Source organism: Etheostoma spectabile, chromosome 16, assembly GCF_008692095.1.
Source record: "Etheostoma spectabile isolate EspeVRDwgs_2016 chromosome 16, UIUC_Espe_1.0, whole genome shotgun sequence".
NCBI classification, from domain to species: Eukaryota; Metazoa; Chordata; class Actinopteri; order Perciformes; family Percidae; genus Etheostoma; species Etheostoma spectabile.
This window is the reverse complement of record NC_045748.1, coordinates 2,903,598-2,926,551: the sequence shown is the minus strand read 5'-3', so window position 1 is coordinate 2,926,551 and position 22,954 is coordinate 2,903,598. Positions and strand designations below refer to the sequence as shown.

General features: G+C 41.1%; 3 protein-coding genes across 9 annotated transcripts in view; 2 read left to right on the top strand and 1 right to left on the bottom strand.

The window, feature by feature from the left end:
* The window catches only part of rxraa (retinoid X receptor, alpha a), a 124,357-nt gene extending 113,451 nt beyond the window's left edge, over nucleotides 1-10,906 (top strand). For all 4 annotated transcript variants that reach the window (XM_032539334.1, XM_032539333.1, XM_032539336.1 and 1 more), the window contains exons 8-11: nucleotides 45-177; nucleotides 4,171-4,262; nucleotides 6,237-6,342; nucleotides 6,695-10,906. In XM_032539334.1, coding sequence (XP_032395225.1) covers nucleotides 45-177; nucleotides 4,171-4,262; nucleotides 6,237-6,342; nucleotides 6,695-6,842 — 479 coding nt within the window. In that variant the 3' untranslated portion in view covers nucleotides 6,843-10,906. The remainder of the gene's footprint in view (nucleotides 1-44; nucleotides 178-4,170; nucleotides 4,263-6,236; nucleotides 6,343-6,694) is intronic.
* A 436-nt stretch (nucleotides 10,907-11,342) lies between these two features.
* wdr5 (WD repeat domain 5) lies at nucleotides 11,343-22,164 on the bottom strand. Of its 3 annotated transcripts, none has more exons than XM_032539343.1 (14): nucleotides 21,977-22,164; nucleotides 20,778-20,886; nucleotides 20,547-20,655; nucleotides 19,660-19,733; nucleotides 17,534-17,623; nucleotides 17,055-17,144; nucleotides 16,800-16,883; nucleotides 16,409-16,464; nucleotides 15,075-15,121; nucleotides 14,240-14,315; nucleotides 14,033-14,066; nucleotides 13,355-13,429; nucleotides 12,618-12,705; nucleotides 11,343-12,447 (listed from the first exon to the last, which is right to left on the bottom strand). In XM_032539343.1, the coding sequence occupies exons 2-14, from the start codon at nucleotides 20,853-20,855 to the stop codon at nucleotides 12,347-12,349; spliced, it is 1,002 nt and encodes a 333-aa protein (XP_032395234.1). In that variant the 5' UTR covers nucleotides 20,856-20,886; nucleotides 21,977-22,164; the 3' UTR covers nucleotides 11,343-12,346. The 3 variants fall into 3 exon arrangements, with proteins under 3 accessions (XP_032395234.1, XP_032395236.1, XP_032395235.1); XM_032539345.1 differs by having other exon boundaries at nucleotides 20,778-20,890; nucleotides 21,980-22,159; XM_032539344.1 differs by having other exon boundaries at nucleotides 20,778-20,884; nucleotides 21,980-22,159.
* Nucleotides 22,165-22,352: 188 nt separating this feature from the next.
* Nucleotides 22,353-22,954, top strand: part of LOC116704095 (bromodomain-containing protein 3) — a 9,362-nt gene continuing 8,760 nt past the window's right edge. For both annotated transcript variants that reach the window (XM_032539331.1, XM_032539330.1), the window contains exon 1: nucleotides 22,353-22,597. The gene's annotated coding sequence lies outside the window, so the exon portion shown is untranslated. The remainder of the gene's footprint in view (nucleotides 22,598-22,954) is intronic.

Genomic DNA, 22,954 nt, shown 5'->3' with positions numbered 1-22,954 from the left:
TCCATCATACTTACCCTCGATCCTTCTCCCCATCTCTGCCACAGGTTGGAATGAACTTCTCATTGCATCATTTTCGCACCGTTCAATAACGATTAAAGACGGGATCCTGTTGGCGACCGGGCTGCACGTCCACCGCAACAGCGCCCATAGTGCGGGAGTGGGAGCCATCTTTGACAGGTCATAATTATCATATAGCTAAACTTTCTTGTCTTTAAACTAATCTATGTGCAACCCACAGCTAATATGTTTCATAGCTGGTTTGTAAATTGTAATTAATTGCTTTGTTAGTGGTTAATAATGAGAAATAATGTATACATGTTTTACAGGTTAATAATGAGCCGTTACTTGGGACAACATGAGGAACCAGAATATGAAAAAATGTTTGGCTAGCAGCATAACTTATTTTGGGTTATAACATACTTTTAATAATGGTTTATTACTGGTCTGTAAATCATTACTAGATTAATAACTATTGTAAATGTATGCACCCCTTAGTGACAGTCCCAGAAAGTGATAACAGTATAAGTAAAAGTTCTGATAATGCTAACAAATCCTTTATAAAGGCTTTATCAGTCAGTAATAAGCTATTAATAATGACAACTTTTGCATGGTTTTTACTCCAACATGATTTACTTTGTTGTTTTTAGGTTGCTTAAAAGTGGACCTTAATAATGCCTTATTATCGATCTATAAACATTAATACATAACTTAGTGACTACTTTAAACCTGTACACCACTTGCATAAAATGTTAGGCATACTTAGTAGTAACTTATGCTTTGCTTTGTTTTTTTAAGTAGCTCAAAAGTTAGAAACCCCTAATTACAATCTACAAAGCATTAATAAACATTACTGAATTACTAATAAAGCATTAGCTACATCTTCAAAGAAGAAGTGTGTTTTACTAGAAAGGGGTTTTGTGTTTTTGCAGCATATGACCTTATGGTTTCTACTGCAATATTACAGCTAGGCTGTAAGTTGTGAAAGGCAAAGCAGCACAGGAACTATTGATCGACTCCAGTTTATTAAATATGTACACCAGTAGGTATCAGGGGTCTCAAAGAAACACTGAACTGCTCAAAAAAAATGTCAAAAACCAAAGAAATCCATGCACAAGTCCCTCACCGTGTAGTGGGGCGTGCGCAGGAAGCACTGTGGTGACTGTTGTTGACATTCTAGCTGTCTGACAGCCTGAGATCTCTCAGGAGTCTGCGCTGTCGCTTCAGCAGCATCACACCTTCAGCTCAACTGACATACACAGTTTAGAAAGTTATAGAAGACACAAGCAAATGTATGTAAATATATTTTTTCGGGACATAAATTAATTGCTTAGATCAGGGATTTTCAACAAGGGGTCCGGGACCCCTAGAGGGTCCTCAGAGTCAATACAGAAAGGCCTCCAAATAATTGGTACTTTTTTAAAGTTTTTATTTTTTTTAAGTTTTATTTTTATTTTTTACTTAAGAAGTTTAAACATGAATCTAACATATTTTTTGCAAATATGAATCCCCACTGACGGTAGGCTTACTGGGCTATAAGTAAGAAGATAGTCACTAAGGTGGCCATTCACAAATACACATAATCCTAAGGATTCACTGTGCTACATTTTAACATTAAAACATGATTTATTAAATCATGCCAACAATTATTAGGCTATTTTAATACCTTGGCATTCTATGCAAAAGGCTTTAGGTCGCCATACACGTTATTGTAGGCACAGTTTTATTTATTTAATTTGATACAATATGTAGTAGGGCAGGGGTTCCCAAAACTTTCAGCCCGCGACCCCCAAAGTAACGGTGCAGTGACTCGCGACACCCCCCACCCCCAACCCCCCCCCCCCACTATAACATTGCGCGCACCGCGCACGCACTACAGGCGTATCCAAACATGAGCATATTGACGACACAAAATAACACAACAGCCATGACATTATTCACAGTAATTTACTCATTACTTTAATTTGAACTTAATCTCACCTAATGAGGTGGATGTGCAGTATGTTGGAGCACAGCAAGTAAAAAGCTCTATATTTTAATTAAAATAGTTTTTATAACATTACACACTAGGCCAAAAAAAAGAAAAATCCTTTTACCATTTCGGCCATACCGTATTCGGTATTTCGTGGTGTTGGTTTTAATCGGTCTGGAGTAACAACTGTGGGCATCAGCAATGGGGTGAAGGTAAAGATCGGGTTGGTAACGCTGCTACCACCGTGAGTACGGCGTGGATGGACTCCGTTCTGGACCAGAAGGCAGCGCCGGGCGCTCGCTCTGTGGAAGGAGCGGGACACGGAGCTAGATGGCCGGTGGCTGCCTACGTGTTTATACAACTTTATACATCCTCAAACTGGCTGGAATCACACACATCCTCTCCAAGGAGGGCACCAGCAGGGACATTGTCTGGAGGAAGTTCAGGCAGCAACTGGCAGAGGAGCTGAGACACGAGTTTAGAGGAGGAAAGGGAGCGGGTGCGCGGTCGACCACGGGGTGGGGGGGACGCGGTCCGAGGAGCAATGCGCACCACAGCAGACACCAACACGGAGGCAGTGACAGGTTAGGTTAGTTATAAATGTTCAAAGAAAATATTTTAGGTGTTATTGCATGTTTACATACCATATTTTCAGATGTGAATGGAATAATTACGTTTTACTATGCCATGATATGAGTTATTGAAGCACCTGGGCAACTCAAGTGTATAATTAAACACGTTAAATTGTACATTTTGGTGTTATTTCGTTTTTCTAAAGATATCCTAACACAGTACCTGCATTAAAATTGCAATTAGGTGTTTATCATGACAGATTAAGAGTTAGAATCTTGCGGTTCCAGTATTTTGGAATCCCGGCAGTTGTAGGTTAATGTTGGAGACCGTACTCGGAAAGAAAGAAAATCAAAACAGCTGTTCCCTTTTTATTTAGTGCTTGGTTTTATTTTAAATTTAGCCACTAGTTTATCTTGTGTTAAAATCATGGCTAACAGCTATTTCTAATCGTTTTTAAATTTTTATTTTATTTCTGGAAATCAACTCGCGACCCCCCCTCTCTGGCTCGCGACCCCCCACTTTGGGAATCACTGTAGTAGGGGGTCCCTGCTTCATCTCTGTTTCACTTAAGGGTTCTTTGGTGTAAAAAAACATTGAAGACCCCTGGCTTAGATGACTCATTTTGAAAATGAAAATTGTAGTCTGCAAGTTCCTGAAGAATCAGAGATCAGTTACAGGTGCTGTCATCAGACCTATAATAACAGCAGTCCATCTTTTGAATAACCGCTCTCCTCCATTTTCTTCTTGTTCCCTTTTCTTGTGCCTCTGCCCCTCTGATCACTGAGCCTCTGTGCTCAATCATCGGCGTTCACAGCCACAGGACATATTCCATCTCTGGCATTAACCGTGGCAAGCATTAAGATGCGCAGAGCCGATAATGTTTCTTTATCTACTCCCCTCTCTCTCTCTTCACCATACAAATGAAGACACTGATTAACTTAAACACTTAAGTCTTTCCTATTTCCAATTTTTATTCTTTTTTTTCTAGCCCTGTTGTTCCTCCTCGGAACAAATTGAATTAGAATGAGCTAAGAGCCACAATTGACTTTACTATCCGTGGGGGGGGGGCTACAGAAGAGGGAAAATAAAGAGCGACGAGGAGAGGGTGTGACCGAGTCAAAGAGGGGTGAAGAGTTTGAGCTACTCCACGTACCGACACTCCCACAAGTGATGTCACACACAGACAGTGGGGGCGCGGGTGTTAGATTACAGCTTGTGTTTACTCTGTGGCTTTCCTTTTTATGAAAACCACGTACTAAATATAATTTTCTTTGCAGGGTTGTAAACTTTTCCACTGATCTAATTGTGTGTGTGTGTGTGTGTGTGTGTGTGTGTGTGTGTGTGTGTGTGTGTGTGTGTGTGTGTGTGTGTGGATTTAAGCTGGACAGTAGTTAAAAAACATACTTTTAATGTCCCAGTCTGGGTAATTTACACAAGGCGTAGTGTTTCATTTACAAAAATGTACCAATTAGACTCGAATGGTTTCCCGTGATCTTAACTTCCCTGGCTCTCGGTTGTCTGTTATAACACAAAAAATCCCCGTAGCCAAGAAGGCTTAAAAACATTGCCTGACTTTGAATGAGCCACATCTCTGTTTTTATTCCTTTTTTTTGTCTCTTTTTGTGCAGAGTGCTCACAGAACTGGTGTCAAAGATGAGGGACATGCAGATGGATAAGACGGAACTGGGGTGCCTTCGAGCTATAGTCCTTTTCAACCCAGGTAAATATCACTAGATGTAAGCTTGCATTTGCGGTGGCAGTTTAAAGAAGCTGTAAATGAGGTGTTTCAGAGATGTGTGGTTTGAAACAAGCTCTGTTTATTCTAGTTTCAATTTCACTTGGAACCAAAACAGTCAGAATGCAGCAGGTACATGTGTGGAAGCGGTTGTGGAGGGGGGGGTTTAAGCTGTTGTTTGAAACAACAGCTTAAAGGTTTACCACACATCATAATAAGCATCCACGACACTGTAGACATGCTTGTTGAATATCAGTGTTTCACAGTGCAGTGGGACTTTTATTAAAGTTTATGTGCTGTAGTCCTGCTGCTTTTTCTAACTATATCCAAGAAAAAAAAGCATTCCACTGATATTAATATTCTTAAATAGAATATGAGTCATTAAGCTTGGTAATACTCCACCCTTAAAATCTATATTTAAGTATCAAAGTCTCTCCTGCAGTTTGCTTGGCAGACGGCTGTAAAGAGTTTGTTGTTTCTTTTATTGTTACAGCCGGAATTGGGGTACACTGATTCCAACGACAACAACTTTTCACAGTGGTACCAAAAGTCTCAAAACATCCAGAGAAACTTCTCAAATCCACCCCTAAAGCATAATCCACTTTTCCACTGTCTCTGACATTTCATATTTTCACCAAAATGTGTATAGATGCACTACTTGAGGTGGAGCTTTCTAGCTTTGATAGCGGGGCACAGAGGCAGTGTGTTCAGCCATACTGTATGTTTGGAATGTTGGCCTACTGAAGGAGAGGGTGTCACCATCAAGATCTTTTGTAAACAATTGAATCCAAGCAGATTTCTGGAGTGAGGAAACTATGTACAGTTTGTACATCAACATTTAGGGTGGAGTATCACTCTAAGTTTTTGACTTCTTGCCTCAGCTTGACCTCATTACTGTAACTGGAGAATTGGGAACTGGCTTTTGACTTGCCGGCGTTGTCTTTGAACTTGACTTCTCTTGAAAAATGAAGACGGATGGGCTTCTGACCTCTGCATAGCACTGAGGTAGAGAGCCCGAAATAAAAGCTGATACAGCGCATATTTGATTGATGAATGTGCAGGGGGGCAAACCAATATATTCTTTATTAAATAACAATGACATCCTCCTGTGAAATCTCTGGCCAAAGAAAGCTTATTATGGCAGAAGATTATGCTATCCTTGTGCTGTTCTGGATTTGAACCTCATCCACATGGTACCAAAGTAAACTAAACCAAAGTCATGAATGGGACCTGGGTGTTTAATAACTCGGTGTGGGAGCCTCCCTCCGTCCCTCTGGGGGCCACTGTGGATCTGTTCACCCAGACACACACTGATCCTCTTGTGTTCCACATTTTGTTCAGGCCACATCCAGGCCTACTGGCCCCGGTTCACGTCTCGGCCTGATTCTTTTTTAATTAGGGGTTCACAAGAGGCGGCGGAGGAGGAGGAGACGGCGAGGCTAAAAACAAAATAAAATAAAATTTTACTTTTTTTTTTTTTTTTTTTTTTTAAAGGCCCACAGTCCTTACTTTCCCACACTGTGTGATCGAGTCCAGCCATTAGCAACAAATGTTCATTCATTGTTGATCCCTTGTGCAACGCTTTGTTGATCAGAAATGTTACTCAATGACGCGCTTGTGCTGTTAATCAAAGAGGAGTCCTACAGTGGAGCTTAAATTAGCGCAGTGCTAATTGGACTAACCCGGAATGAGGTGACATGTGTCCACAACCTGCCTGCAGGGTTAAAATTCAACTGCTCTCCACTCTAAACTACCGCAATGTTCCCCCGAGCAGGGGATTTGCTCAAGTTTTCTCTAGAAAAGTGACAAACTGTAAGAATGGGAAGAACAAAAACAATGTATACATCCACATGACACAAGGTTCCTGTCTACATGTATAAAAATAATAGCAGTAGGGTTGCTGTTGTTGTTATTTTCTATATATATATACATATATATTATGTCTGTGTGTCTCCACAGATTCTAAAGGTCTGTCCAATCCAGGTGAGGTAGAAGCTCTGAGAGAAAAAGTGTACGCGTCTTTAGAGGCCTACTGCAAACAGAAGTACCCCGACCAGCCTGGCAGGTAGGAAAACAACCACTGACGTGACACGTGCAAATCCCCACACGCTTCCTTATTTGCTTTCTTATTTTTTCAAATGTGTGAGTTTTGCTTGTACAAGTGCTCCAATGGGGGAACTCTCCCAATTGCACAGAGAAAATCTTAACCTGCCATTTGAGAATCACTTCATTACTTCATACAAGGAGCTTTAGCATGAGGCTGCTGCACATTATAAGAAAGGCACTGTACGTACGTGCAACATCAGTGGAGGTTGTTCTGAGGTTATTTTGCATCAGGATCATCTCCCTCCCTCCCTCCCTCTTCTTATCAGGTGTATATTAGTCTTGTGTCTAATTTTGGTCTTGTGTTGTGACAGATTTGCCAAACTGTTGTTACGGTTACCAGCGCTGCGCTCCATCGGCCTCAAGTGTCTGGAGCACTTGTTCTTCTTCAAGCTCATCGGCGACACGCCCATCGACACCTTCCTCATGGAGATGCTAGAAGCCCCCCATCAAATGACATAATAGCAGAGCCCTCCTCACCCTCCCCCAAACATCTCCCACCGGCCATGGATCAGGAGAGAGTCCTTTTAAAAAAAAAAACTTAAAAAAAAAACTAAAACAAAACTTAAAAGTCCCGTCTCCAGCTAAGGGACAGATGATGTGACGACTATGGATGAAGAACCTCTCCGTTCTTTCCGTCCCTCCCTCTACCCCTCCTCCCTTTTTGATGCGTTTCCAAATAATGAATTCATCATGCCTATGGGTCTGTTTAATACCTTGTAAAAATATATAAATAAGGAATATATATATATATATATATATATATATATATATATATGAAACTCACACAGCAACACAAGTGACAACCATGGACTTTATATAAGGTCTGATAGAAGACAAAAGAAATGTATTGAGCCATCGTTTTCATCCTTCCATTTTTTCCTGCACCTGGACAAGAAAAAGCAGAGATGGTCAGATTTGAAACACCCTCAGCTTTGCTTGCAGGCATTTTGAAAAACAAAACAAAACAGACGACGGTGATGTCACATTTGGACACTCAGCTTTGTGATCGGGACAATCGTGGACTGGGAGAGCCTCGGACCCGAGACCTCTCTCTCTCTCTCTCTTTCAGGACTGGACTTCACTATCGGGGGGGGAGGGGGGGCGGCGCTCCTGCCGGGACTCTAATGAACACGTCAGGTCTTGCACTAGCTGTGAGCTTTCTGGAGTAGAACTCAGAGGTGGCTTAACAAGACTGGAAGTGCTCAAAAACCTCAGGTCTCTGCCCAAATCCAACACATCCAAACCATGTCTTACTCTATTAGCACTGTGCAACGCCGCGGAGGACACGGCATATTAGCTCACCAGTCAGCCCTTTGGTTAATGTTAATTGATTGGACGAGAGTCGGGAGAGCTTATTAAGTACAATCTGTGCGGTCCTTCGGCACTCAGGAAGATTGCAGGCTGTTGTAAATTAGCCACGCCTTAGCTGCCTCATGCAACATCCATGATGCTCTAAAAGGCTACCAGCAGGCGCAGGAACAACTTTGGTCATCCTTATTTCCAAGCCTTTGGGCCTGTGTTGCGACCTTACAGGTGATCACGGCAAACTGGGCCGGCTGGAAAGCGAGGGCCTGGTCTCGTCGTGAGACACCGTGGCTTCACCCGGCCTTTCAAGCTCCTTTTTTTCCATCCCTTCTCCAGCCTCTCTACTTCTCATTTCCTGTGAATTTCAGCACACCATTTTACACCTCCACACTCAGAAATCCCTTCTTGCTCCACGCAGCGGGTATCAGTTTTACTTTTTATCTGAAACACCTCATATCTACCTGTACATAAAGTTACAACCGTCTACAGTATTGACGTTATTGTCAGCGATGCACAGTTACCTCTGTTTCCATCACTCCGACAGTCAGCTCCTGACACTCATCGGACCATTCACAGTATGTGGGAGTCGTGCTTGTCGTTGCAGCAGAGCCATTATTTTTGTTTATTTCTTTGTTACTTGGCACTTAACCTCATGACAGCGGAGTCGGGTTCCTAAGCGGAGCGCTGGCGTTGATGTAATGGACCTCTGAGGTGGAATTTGGCCCACGCCGGATCAGGAACGCCCCGATTGTTTTCCTCCTCGGAGGGGCGGCCACACTCGCTCTCTCTGCACTTCTCTGGACAACCAAGAGTCATTCAAGTCAAACTGAAATGTTAGACGTCTCCATGTTATGTATAAATATGCTTTATGCCCATTTTCTGCTTTTTTTTTTAACAAAACAAATTCCCTCCTCTCGTTTCTCTAACTGCTGCAACTGCTGCAAAACTATGCATCGAGTGCATTTCCAAAGATTGTCCTCAAAGCGGGTGCATGTCGGCTCAAACAGGTCGAGTGTTTGACACGTGTGGGTTTGCTCGCTGTATTACTTTCCTGGAGCAGAGAAAAGGCCTTACTTAGGTTATTTCCCCCACTATTCAGACATGTGACAGTCATTGTGTAGTGGTGTTGTTACCTATCAGCCCTCATCCGAAGGGGTTTTATGGAGAAGTGGAGCATAGCAGAGTTCAGGCACATGAGGGTGATATGAGAAGAGGACTAAAAGAGAATGAAATCCAGGCTAAATATGCTTAGTCACTTTATTCTCTTTCATAAGCACCTTGACTATCTGGACCTGGATTAAGAACAACCCCGAGCACTGTGTTTTCATCGTCCTTTCATCAACTGATGATGGTTATTGGTCTGAGGAGTATGGAGTCCTGAGTGTGCCATGTCAACCTTTTTTTCCAGTGTTTTGCATTTTAATCAACTCGTAGTTTTAATACAGTTAATGTAATATGGATTAGATTTGTATTTCAATTATGCATTGACAGAAAATGCAGCATATGATTCACCAATAATTGGATTTTTATTAATGGAATTGTAGTGCTGGTTTTGATAAGGCTTTTAATTGAAATTGTTTAAGTATACTATGTGTCTAACCGTCTATATCAAAATGAGTTTGTCTCCAGTTTACAAGTTACATTTTCCCTTTAATTTAAAGCGCCACATTATAATGAGATGAAGTCCAGGCCACAGAGCAGCAACACCAAGCTGTTGGTTTATGATCCGCCCTCTAATCTGCTAATTTTATCGCTCATTCTTTTTCTTCCATTTGTCAACGACATAATAATAAAGTCTGAAAAAATCTAATTATTCAGGTGGCACCATCAGGACTCCATGTCTCCATGAGCTGGGTTTCCTCCTTTCAAACATCAATGATAAAAGACCATGTGGTAATTTTTCATCCTGACTGGGGGTTTGGGGGTAACTTCACCCATGGTAATGCAGCTCTGTGACAGCGATCCCCAGGCACCCTGGGATCTCTTACCTTATGAAGAAAAAGCAAAGAGTTGGTTCAGATGCCAGCTCTAAAATGTCAGAGACTGTGCATTAGATGCAAGCAGGACTACATTTCCCTTTCAGTTGGAGAGCAGTTTGGATGAGAGAGTGTGAGGGATGCTGGCGGCGATTTTAAGAGCTGTGCGCTCCCTCTAGTGAAGGAAACGCAGCATTGCAACGTTACTTGAATTCTTTTCTACAAGTATTTAATCAGACAAAAAGACGGCACTTTCTCTCTTAGGACTAATGTTTATTTTGATCAGACAAAACCTCGGTGTCTGTGCTTTTTAAAACTGAAAAAAGAAGCAATAACTTCAGAGTGACCTATTGGCTTGTGGTTTTGATCATTACGCGACCGTTTCAGTGAGGTGGCCTGTACTATATTAACTATCCAGGTGACCCTATTGGCGGCCAGTCAGAGCTCCGTTTACAGTATTTATATTCTGCAACCTCGTTTGCCTGTTAAAAACAAAAACTAAATTTTGATAATACGTTATCAACGTGGCTAGAATTGCTGTTTTTTTGTTTTTGTTTTTTAAGAGGAATGTTACCAATTTGAATCAAGCAAAGCAGATATTAAGAGATTACACGTTTGTTTTTTTGCGACTGGGTAACTAAAAGCAAACTTTAAAGCGAATATCCCCCTGCTCCCTGATGTCTCTTCCTCAGTTTACTGTGATTGGCCAGCGCAGGTCTCTTAAGCCATAACGTGGATGATGTAAGAGGAAATGAACAGACAAGCATCTTCTTGACTAGATAAAGAAAGGATCATCCACAGGGAATGATCAACTACATGAACGCTTTATAACATAAAGCTCTATTTTGTTAATATGTATATGTGTATATATTTATAAATATATATCGACCGATCTGTTCCTTGAGTATTTCCAACATTGAAAGAGGGAGACAAGTCCTTCAGACCAAGCTGTTCTACAACTCAGAGATTTAGAGTGGTGGGTTTTTCCCCACAAATGTCTGGGGCATTTTTGTCATTTCAACCGTGACTTTATAAAAATAAATCGATCCTGGACCTCAAAACAAATATGAAAAAAATTAAATGGTTATGACTTTAAAACCCTCCAAAATGTGCGTGTTGCTTGGCAAGTGTATGTTCAAAAAGTGTGATCAGGAAAAGCTGAGCTTGTGACACAATCACTGCTTTTCTGTGTTGCATCGACGGTAAAAGGTTCAAGAAAAAAGAAAAGAAAAAAAACACTTGGAAAAAAAAGATCTATTTTTGTACAAAAGGTAATTTTATCCCTTGCTTGTGTACTCTGTTTTCCCCCTTCTTCTCCTGCGAACTGTTGTATATGTTGTGGAACTTATCAACGAGGCCATTTTCAGACTGAAAATGTAAGGTGCGAGGAATTGTTGGCTTTGGCACCGCGGTAACTGTCGCCTTTACTTTGCCATTTTTTCTTTCAACCTGTCGCTGCAAGATGGGAATGTCTTTCATTATAATTTTGTCAATTTTAAAGGAGATGGAATTTTGTCATCTGTTCATTGTGGGTTGTTCTCTTTCATGGACAGAAAAAAAGTTATTAAAGTGAGATTGACTGCTGCCGGTTGATTTTGTGTAGGCTAATGTTCCAAGATGCACGTAAAAATACAAACTAAATCCATTCAACATCACGTTCACTCACGACTCGGTAACATGAAACATACAAAAACTGGTTTTATTAAGTCACAGGTTATAGCTGTCAAATGCAAACATGTATTCCATAAAACTCCAGATCAGCTACAGAGGACAGACGCTGCTGGCTTCCTGTGCAGAGCTACAGTAAGAGCTAATCAAGCAGAAGAGACCATGACAACAAAGCCACAATAGTCAGTGGTATATGTACAAATCTAGAACACAACATAACTGCATTTGGTCACTGTCAAAGAGGGGCAACTTAATGAACTTCTCCAACACAAATGTAAAAAAAATGACCTCACATTTGAATTGTTTTTGTAACTGTCAAACTTTTTTTTTTTTCCTTTTTCACGTCCTTGCCCAACACTAGGTTTGTTGCCCTAATAGGACTTACAAACTCTGAATATGTGGCACACCATGCACACATGAGCTCTGGCATTGGTTGTTTCAGAAAACAAAATAGTGCCACTTGAATAAATAAAAGTCACAAGGATCCTTAGATGCAATTTCTTTTTTATACCTAAAGCATGATGTCAAAGTTAAATCACCATGACACCATTTAGACAACACTACACAATTACACAGACAAATTAAAAAGGCAATTGTAAAAAAGCCAAATAAGCATTACATTTATTGAAAACCAGAAATGCACGTGTGGGAGTTGGTACCAAGCTGTGACATCAGAGTTAATGAAATGTCAAAAAAAAAATGAAGCACCGGAACAGAGTATCAACACTGTAGAGTATGACAAAAGTCTCCAGCGTCCCCCCGTGGAGGACATGATCTGGCACGTAGACGTACACGTGGAGCATGTGAGATGGGCCTGTGGTTTGGGCTGATACCGTCCGTGGCTGGTGGGTCTCGTTTGGGTTCTCCTTGCTCAATTTCATTACCTGAAAGCCCTCGCATCGCACAGGAGCTCTCTGTTAGAATACAAGTCCTCTTTTCTTACAACGAAACAGAAAGAAAATGTAAAAAAAAAAAATTAATGGCCCAAAAGATTCAAAAAAAAAAAAAAAAGGCTTAGCAGTCGCTTCTCCATAGCTTGATGGTTTTGTCATTTTCTAAAGCCGCCGATGCTATGATGTTCTCTGTCGGGTGGCAGGCGGTCGAAATGACGACGTCTGAAAAGGAGAGACAAGACGGGAAAATGAAAGGGTGCTAAGAGCTGCGAAACATATTGCACCCGGAATACAGCCACAGATATCCATGTCTTAAAAATCTATCTGCTTAGGGAAAGACAGCGGACAAAGTGTTAAAGCATATTAACACTTCAGCGAAGTGTCTCCTGTACCTGTGTGGCCCTGGAGTTTCTGCACAATCTCCTTCGTCTGCAGGTTCCAGATATAAACCATGTTGTCCTCGGAGCCTGACACGATCCACTGCAAGACAGGTCTTAAGTCAGTAACACAGCATTTCATTGTTTTTTAACAGCTCATTAGTAAAAAGAGCCAAGGCTCATTCACAGCGTGCGCACACTACGCTTGTTACGCACACACATACAACGGATACAAATATGACGGTGCAAATCCTCCATAAGAGCAATGCACCAAGGTACAAACGCGCCTGGCTTTTAAAAGGGAATGGGAGATGACACTCTGATTGGCTGATTGCATGTTACGCCCAAAACACACCCATGATTAATTAAGACTAAATAAATACAGGGAAGGGTTTATTAGAACAAAGAAGGAATATATATATATATATATATATATATATGTGTGTTTTTTAAAGGAAACAAATCCTGTGTTACGTTATCGCACCGTCTTGTAGAAACAAGAGTTAAAACGTCTAACTGGCTGAAGTATTATGTTCTAGGTTTTAAATGTTTTTAAATAGATCTTAATTTCTCTATTCCTAGGCAACACTACCTCTAATGTTCATCTTTTTTGATCCAGTGGTCAAAAAAAAGTTGATTATAGGGCTTAGTTGATGTTGTGATGAAGGTTAAAATTGCAGTCATAATAGACGTAAAAAAGAAAAAAAAGTCTTAAATTTGACTTGGAGAAACCTGCGGGAACTCGGTCTTACCTTTCCACCGGTGACGGAGAAGTTTGCGAATATGCAGTACTTCTCATTTTTGTGGCCGGTGTAGGTTTTCAAGCACTGAAATGTTGAAACAATGAAAAGTTACTTTCTCTGTATCACAGCAGCAGACGTATTAAAGTATTTACTAGTAAACACATGAACTCTACTTTTGTTATCCTCTGGACTCAGGAATAAGATGCCAGTGGAGTGAGTTGGTATAATTAACCACATAAACATGAGACATTATAGACAGGCAAAGTCCCTCCCCGTCCGGTCGAGAAAATATATGTGCAGTAATGAACAGGGCTCTCCACAAAATACTCATTTGATCCCGTTCGAATTGAGCCAAGAATTGTTGGATGGCATTTATTGACCCGAAGACCGTGACGTTGTCACGTACCAGACACACCATTGTCGGAGCTTCGGCGAGACGTTGAGGGCGAGTAGTCGAACGACATATTTTCTTAGTTTTAAGACAAACTGAAACTATCTTGTCCTTCAACATTCTTTTCAATTGAGGAATGTTGTTTGGACAGACCTGCCCCCATTGCTACAGGAAACACTGCCAACTAAGATTTGTGTCTCTCCGTTCATATTATCTATCGACAAAAAAGACCTGCAAGATGATTTTTTGGTATTGTCTAATAAAAGAATAACATAGTAATTGAAGGTGCTGCTCACCTTTCCTTTGCTGTAGTCCCACAGCTTCAGCGTGCTGCAAAGTAAACACAAATACAGCAGTGCATATGTAAAGCCCATAGTCTGTTAATCATATGTAACAACTTTGTGAAACTGTGTTATACCGCCCTCTGCTGGCGTAAATTAAAAACCCAATTCTCACTTAAAAGTAGCACTGCCTTCACTCGACGGCAGGTACGTAACACTCACTTGTCCAGCGTAGCAGCCAGGATGTATTTCCCGTTGGGGGAGAACTTCACAAATGACACAGGAGGGTTGTCGTCATCTAACGTAGACACAAACAACAGGTCAGAGGCACAGCGCACAAACCACACTCCACATAGTTTCCAACAGGTCTGGGACCTTTTCCTTCTTTAACAGAAAAAAACACTTGGATAACACACTTCTAGAGACAATATATCAAGTGACGTTTCTAAAAACTAATGGTTAAGAAGAATGCACATCACGTGTCAGTGAGTCAAAAAAGTACATAACATGGATGTTCTGATGTCGCTCGGTTTGGCTGGAAACTGATCCGATGTAGTTCCGTGGAACAGAACAAGGCCCAGCGCCGGCTTGGCAACCAGACATCAGCTTCCGGTTGCCGAAACTGACAATACGGTTGCCATGTTTTAAACTGCCTTTATTTGGAGCAATTTGTCTTTCTTGACTTCTCTTGAAATACATTTTCCAGTGTTAAAAAACAAAAACAAATATCTAACAGTTGGTTGCCAAAGGGGACAACCAGAGACCACGAAACGGTTGCCAAGGGACACCAGGCGACCGTTACTGTCGAGCTCTGACAAAATCATCGGTTAAAATAAAGAAATAGAAAATATTGATTCTAGGGAAAAGAATTGATTTTAAAAATGTGGCAAAAAAATATTTCTCCACCCGTCGTATCTAAAATACCTAATACAGCATCTAGACACTTATTTTCAGTGATAAACTGCATGAGAATGAGGTGAAAATCTGAACAAAATGCAACAATGTCAACGGGGACTGAGAGGGCCTTGAAAGCACCGCACATGCCGGCCGATCTTACCTATGAGTGTCTTTAAACACTGGCCCGATGCCGTGTCCCAGATTCGGCTGGGAATGGGAGAAAAAACAAATTGATTTGATTAGGGGTTATTATTCTAATTATTAAGACATTTCATTGTTAGGTAACACTCTGAATGAATGGAAGCATGCGGACAGAAGCGGACACACACGGTATCAGAGATGTCATCCTCATCTGCTACCTGTTTTTAGCTTCTGTCACAACTAACTAATCTTTGACTTTTGTGTTTATGTTTAGCCTGAAAATACATTTAAAAAAAAACCTGTCCTTTCAAATAGACATGTTTTTGTTCTGTTGACTGTTGAAAATGTAGCATAAAAGAAAAGGAAGGCCTTGCCCAATCATGTAGAACCAAAAAGTTTCTTTTTCTAAGAGTATTTTTTGGGGCTTTTCCCCTTTATTTGAGAGTGACAGCGGGTGGAGAGGAAAAGGGGGAGAGCAATGGGTGGATGGGCCGCTGCAAAGGCCTCAGCCGACATGCGGCGCACACTCTACTGGGTGAGCTAGAGGCCGTCTCAAGCCCAAAGGTTTCTGGGATACCAGTATCGTGGATGGAATTCCAGAAAGCGGTTAGACAGATTCCATAGGGTCAACGTAGGCCCAGTGGACCACTGGGCCTGCAGTACGCTGGGGGAAACCCTCGTGGAAGAAAGACTTTCGTTGGATCGAGCTCAGCGACACAAATACGTGCTGTGGGAAGTGTTGCCAGGCGAACCAGACGAGCACTCCCGACAACGTAACTGTCTGTCTGGGAGTCACGGCAACAGCCAGACGCACAGACAGCAGGGCAGCAGGCGCATTCCATTTGTGATGCAATTCCAATGACATGCATGGAGTTGTAATTATTTGCATGTCGTGTTTAGACGCTTTAATTAAAAGATACTGAATGTGAGCATAGCATTATCGTTTTAGAATACCGGTGTAACAATGCTAATGAGCTTTTCTGCATAGCCATGCCACATGCACGCTTACACTCATGGGGGAAATTTCTATTTAGCACACATCCTGCACATTTTTTATTCAAGCAGCTATGAGACCCCAAGTGATTGTCTTCACTTGTGACTACTGCAAGCAAAAAAAAAACGGCACACAAACAAATGGCACGTAATTGCTTGCCGCACTGTGACAAATAAGATCCATTAGGTGTTACTGAGCGGAAATCTGCTAATGAGGACCACAGCTTGGCTTTTTTTTAATGTGCAATTAGCGAGGGCAAAGACGCACCATGATTAGTGGATGTGGACTAGGGATAAAGACAAGCCGATGTTAAAAATAAATAAATAAATAAAAAGGGGGTAATTGGGTTTTGTCCTCACCAAAGGCCGTCGTAGCTACTGGACACGATCAGGGAGCCGTCTCGGTTGAAATGAACCTGCAGGCCGAAACACATCATCACATTACCGTACCACGCTGGTCTGACGTCCAGAAGATTCCTCTACTGTTAAAGGTCCCATGTCTCGCTCATGTTCAGGTTTCTACTAGAACATGTTTACATGCTTTAATGTTGGATGGGTTTTCTCATACTGTCTATGTGCATACATCGGCATTCACCCTCTATCTACAAGGCTCAGTCTCTGTCCTGTGTGGGCCGAGCGTTTTGACAGTATTTATAAAGCACCTCGACCTGCTTCATAAATAAATAAAAAAAACACATGGAAATCTCACTTTTTACAATATGGGTTCTTTTAAGAATAAAAACAAACTTACAGCCGAGACAGGGTCGGAATGAGCCGGTAATGTTTTCAAACACTTCCCGGTCTTCACATCCCATATCCTTACACTTTCGTCGAACTGCAAGAAAAAGAAAACCCACAAACATTAATCACGTTTTAGCCTGCCCCCCCCTCCCAAAAAAAACAGACAACCAGAGACCGTTAGAATGCTCAAAAGTGAGTGCTTTAGAAAAGGTCCAACATGTGCTTTCCATTTACTGCGGTTTGATGCCAGAAGCTTCGTACTCACCGATCCCGACACGATAAGATTGGACTGGGGGTTGAAGTTGCAGCAGAAGACGTAGTTGCTGTGACCCTTTAGAGTTTTTAAGCATTTCCCCTAGACAAAAACAAGAAAAAAAATGAGCTAAACGTCACATTCTTGCTGGTAACAACAAGGTAAAAATGACTTCACACTCACAGCCCGGCCAGCAGTGGCCTACCTTGGGCTAGTTACTGCTGGGAGCAACTGCAGCGTTTAACAGTGATCAAAGTTGAACTTGAAACCACACAGATGCATCGTTTCATTTTCATACTTTGTAAAACGTTTAATGTCAGCCCTTGTTGCAGCCTTTGTGTCTCCTACTGTTTATTTATAGGGGTGCGTGCTTAATTCGGCGACATGGTGAAGCCCCCTGGAAGGCGGCAGGGGCACCGAGCATGGATCCGACTGCACTGCCAGCGATACAACAACTCATTTCATTTAGTCCATTAAATCTGCTCTCTTACCGAGCTCACGTCCCAGATCTTGAGGGTTTTGTCATCCGACGCAGACACCAGGAGGTTGGAGTCAGAGGACCAGGCCACGTCGGATATACCCTGCAGGTTCAGGGGGAAGGATTAAGAGCACCGTACTGAAGTTTGGAGAAGGACAGCAAGGATGGAATCGGTGTAAGAAACGGGAAAACAGTAAAACCATGCCTCACTCTGACTAGGGCCGAGCAATTGATCAAATTTGAATTAGGGTTCCGGCTCCAAAAACACTCACAATTGCAGACTAAGCGAGAAAAACTTAATTTGTCTTGCGTTCTGAATGAAGAGAAATATTCAAACGGGAAAAAAGGGAAATTTCGCAGCTCAAAGTGTGTCCACTGTTTACTTGTTTAACCGTTTCAGTTTTTAAAATTTAACTGCAACAACTTTCCAAAAGTCAGTGAGTACTAGTTTTAAATAATCGCAATTACAATGTTGACCAAAAATAATTGTGATTGATTTTTTTTGTTCCATAACCAAGCAGCCCTAGTGACAACTGATACTCACAGATCAAATAGACACTGTAAAACCTCTTTGGAGACACTTGAAAATACATGCTTTTCTCGCCTAAATGTTTTACCAAAACAAAAGTGATACAGTTCCCACATCCTTTGGCCCTCTGAGATGTGCCTGAGGTCATCGGGAAGTTAACACTCACAATTTTTTGTTCCAAGTGTCAGAGTGATTCTTGGCCTGACTGACACAGAGCTACAGAGGTTAGAACAGAGAATTTCTATTTCCGTCCAAGTAAAGCATCTGTAAAATGATTAGAAAACTACTGTGAAAATACCAGATGGGCTACACACAAAACCAGTACCATAGCCACATGTCTCAACTTAATGGAGAAAAAATCCAGAAGAAAAACACTCAGAAAATGGATATTTTATGAAGTTATTTCTACAAATATGTCTGTGTGTTTTTTCTTATTTCCTTTTGAAAAGTGCAAAGAAAAAAGCCAAAAAATTGCAAAATACAAAACTTCTCAAATATAAAAACACATCCACATCAATCACACACATACTTGAAATAACTATATATGTAAATTTATAGCAATAAATAATATAAATAATAATAAATAATAATATAAAGTGATTAAATGGTGAAATGCAATAAGAAGGCCTTATTTTTGCTTTGACATAGCTGGTTAAAATTTTCTGGTCAAGTTTGGTATCAATCGATTCGTCTTCTTATTGGCTAAACAGGGGGGTCGGTTTCATAACATCTAGTTTTAACTGGAAGGATGGATGTTGATCTTTCCCACGTTGGTCCTCCCTGAACTCTGCAACATGATTGGCTTCTATTAGGGCCATCTCGGGTTACAGTAGAGGGATTGGCTTCTATCGCCTGTCAATCACATGCTTAGACGTCAGAGAATTTGACTGTCTGCAAAGAAACAATGTGGCAGACTCGGGGGAGAAGAGAAAAGCGATCAAAACCCACAAATGATAGCTTTCTGTCTAACTTTCTTTCTGTTGAAACTTGGCCAGAAACTACAAGATCGTGAAGGGACCAGCACGTTTTGGATTAAATGGCTTGGATATTTTAATTCCTTGGATTGCTGGCGATGTAGGGGAAAAAAGGTTTTTAGTGATCTTTCACCGCTGTGAATAAAGACACGAGGATAAAGGTATGGGTGCACACTCCACTTTAGAAACTAGCGGCGCAGGATCTTTCTGTATTTATTTACTTCATAACAGGATTATAACTACAACTAAGTCATCTTATGCTTTGTGGGTGGGCTTGATCGAATCATGAGACTTTAAGCTTTCAAATGGTGTGCTGCATGAGCTCGTTTATGAAGATTTAATGCTTGCAATTTATGAAAACGTATGAGTGGTGAAAATTGCCAGGACAGCTACAGTAAGTGAGAAGGGAGAGAGACGGGGAGACATGCAGGAAATCACCACAGGTCACACTCGAACCCTGGACCTCTGAGTCAAAGCATTAACCTCTATGTAAACGTGCGCCTGCTCTACCAACTGGGCCAACCGGGCCACATTAGCCTGGTTTAAAATCATTTTTGCCCAAGCCATAAGTACTTCATAAGGGTATTGAACAAGTGACAAATGCAATCCCGTCTGATGAGGATCTGTTAAACTCACAAGTTTGTGTCCAGATATGGTTTTCTCAAACTTGCCGTCATAAGCCCCCCAGATTTTGATGAGTTTATCAGCAGCTGTAAAGAGAAAACAAATGTGATCAGTGTTGCTACAGCTTCCATAAAGCCAGGCACTCTACTCTACATTTATTTTACAATATGGAATACTTCCTGATAAAAGGCAAAGAACAAAATAGAATGTATAGTGGCCTGCAATGATACATTTATTATTCAATCTAAAGAAAATGACTTGCCAGCTATACATTTTACACTTAATTTCCCAAGAAAAACGCCAAACATTCTGTGCTTCCATGAAGCCCACGGTGATGAAGATGTGAGATATTGTGAATGCCATTCTTTGTAGGCAAGGCAAGGCAAGGCAGCTTTATCTGTAGAGCACATTTCAGCAACAGGGCAATTCAAAGTGCTTTACACAAAATCAGTTAAACAGATAAAACACAAGTACAACAGTTAAAAATCAAAGCATTAAAACTAATAAACACATGAATAGACAGTTAAAAACAAATAGAAACATTAGGACACATAAACACAAGAATAAAAGTTACAGTGCAGCATAAGAAATTTAAAGAAATGATTAGTCATTTAAAGAAGGCAGCATCAAAAAGAAAGGTCTTCAGCCTTGATTTAAAAGAACTGAGAGTAGCAGCGGATCTACAGGTTTCTGGGAGTTTATTCCAGATATGAGGCATAGAAACTGAAAGCTGCTTCACCCTGTTTAGTTCTGACTCTGGGACAGAAAGTAACCATACATCCACTTTTAATTCACTAAACAATTGAGAAAATAGGTGGCAGATCACAGAAAATGAAAATAGTTGTGTATTGCATCCCTAATTGTTTTTGTGGTTTAAAGGAAACGGAGGAAGAACTCACATGAGCTGGCGAGCCATTCTCCACTTGGACTGAATTTGACGGAGGAGACGGCTTTAGTGTGGCCCGCTAATGTGAATTTCAGGCTGTAGTTTGGCTTGGCAGGTGCAGACTGTAAATGAAAACAAAACAGGAATGTTCTCACCACAACATAAATGATGATAAATAAAGCTGCATTTGCAATAGAAGGGGAAGCTGCAGGAAAATCTCAGAAGGTATTAAAGAAATCCAAACCTTGCTTTGACTGGCAGATGCTGATGGAACAACTGGAGGTTTGGTGTCAGTCTCTGGTTTCTTGTCTTCTGTTGCCATGGTGAGGAAATGAGCATCTATCGAGCACGATCTTGAAACAGAAAACACAGATTGAAATCAATTAAGAAGGACATGCTTTCTAAGTTAGTCAGTGCTGTTACAGTACACAACCACAGTGGATCAATGCATAACCAACTGCGCACATTCTGAGGAAGACAGAGCAACATGCAGGCTTTACGTCGGCCAACGTGACATCTAACAGTGTTGGCTGTGATACAGTACACAGCCGTAGATACAGTAGTCACTGATGTACCTTATGTGTGATTTCAAATAATTATCTGTATTGGTTGGTCTTCCAATTAATTTGAAGTGTAACACTAATTTCTCCAGTGGATACTTACCTAATATAACTCCGGTGCTGTACAGTAACGTGATATGCCAGATTGAATTGACAAAATGAGCAAACTGATATTTATGCTTATGGCAAGTGTTTTTTTTCACATAGCTAACGTTAGAGGAAACATGTCATAGCTATGCAATTACGAGGACAGACGCTTTAATTCTCAGTAAATGCTGTCTTTAAATCTATTTTGCCTAGTGTAGATGTTCACGTTAGGATCCCATGAGCTGTGTGGCTGCTTTCTCCTGTATCTAGCTAGCTATGACGTTACGTGTAGCTTGTTTTAGTTAGCAGTTAGCTAGATGACGTTAACTGGCCTTGTCCAAGTTAAAACGACTAGCTAGCTAGCTAACAAATTGTCCACAGACAGTTAAGACTTTAACTCGAGCAAGTTGGAAAAATTACAAATACGCTAACGTTAATTCGTGTTGAAATGCAACGCATTTGGTAAGAATAGTTATTAAACAAAGGGCGACACGGGATTTCTTCGCTGGGAAGTTCAACTCTGACAGTAGCGTTAGCTAACAAGTTAACGGTATCATCATGATACCGTAACGTAATATATTTATTTCAACATTAAGGATTTGAAGTCAGAAAAAGAGAAATAACCCAAAGTAGATATATCAACTGGTTAAATACGAGAGCTAATACCAGTCTGCTCATGTAACGTGAGTCGCCTGCCTTAGCTACATGCATTGATGCTGTTGACAAATTGGTTGAGCTGCCACGAAGGGGCCCTCCATTCAAACAATGAGGAATCAGACACACGCCAAATACTCACATAGATTGATTGCAGCTTCACGGTCAGATTGTTACTCCTCGTAAAGATTGGAACGAGAAATCCAAGTTGTTTTAATCAGGCGAGCATGGAGAAAGCATAAATCATTTGGCTTGCTCCTAGATGTTTGCTTGCGAGAAGCGGGGAATGTGGTGCGGTGGTGCTACTTTGGGCATGCGTGTTACCCTCAGAAGTAACGGAAGCTAATGAGGGACAAAAACAGGTCAAAGGCAAATATATTTATTTTGTCACTTTGGTTTTAGTAGTTTTTCGAGTTTATCGAGCTGAGAATGTTATTTTCTGATTTATAATGACAATGTGTTATGTGTACGTGGGTTAGAGATTTTAACATCATGGTAAGGTGCACATAATATTATTAATTTAGTTATATCAACATTTTAATAATTGTCCTGCTCAGGGCAGTTAGATGTCGTTAATGTTACAATACCACAGTCAAATGTCGACGAATAAGTTACACATATCCCTTTTAGTCAGCGTCAATACCTACCTACCTAAAAGAATTGCTCGACACACTCCAGCACGGTAGGCAGCGCTGTCCACCTTGGTTTACATTCCGCCAATGAAGTTAACGGAAAAGAGCACGTACGAGGCTGACACCATCAGGTTTGCTTCAATAAGAACGTTTTCAGGTTTTTAAAGTTTGTCGGGCGGTGCCCTTTGGAGTTAGCGTTAGCGTTAATTGGGCTTTCTCTCGGGCCTCTGGGTGTATCCTCTTTTGAATGAGAGCACCCCCTGAACTCTTGTTTCGACGTGCCTTCTCATGCCAAGGAGTTATTAAAAACTCTAGTAACGTTAGCTAGCTGTCCTGAATGTTTTTGTAACGTTACCTGTGACTCCCGTCAACCTGTGCGGAACACGTTGTCTGTGCTAATTGACGACATCCTCAAAACAAAGTAGGACTGTGGGACTTGGCCATTGTATGTAAATACAAAATAACGTTAACGGTCGGCAGTATTCTTA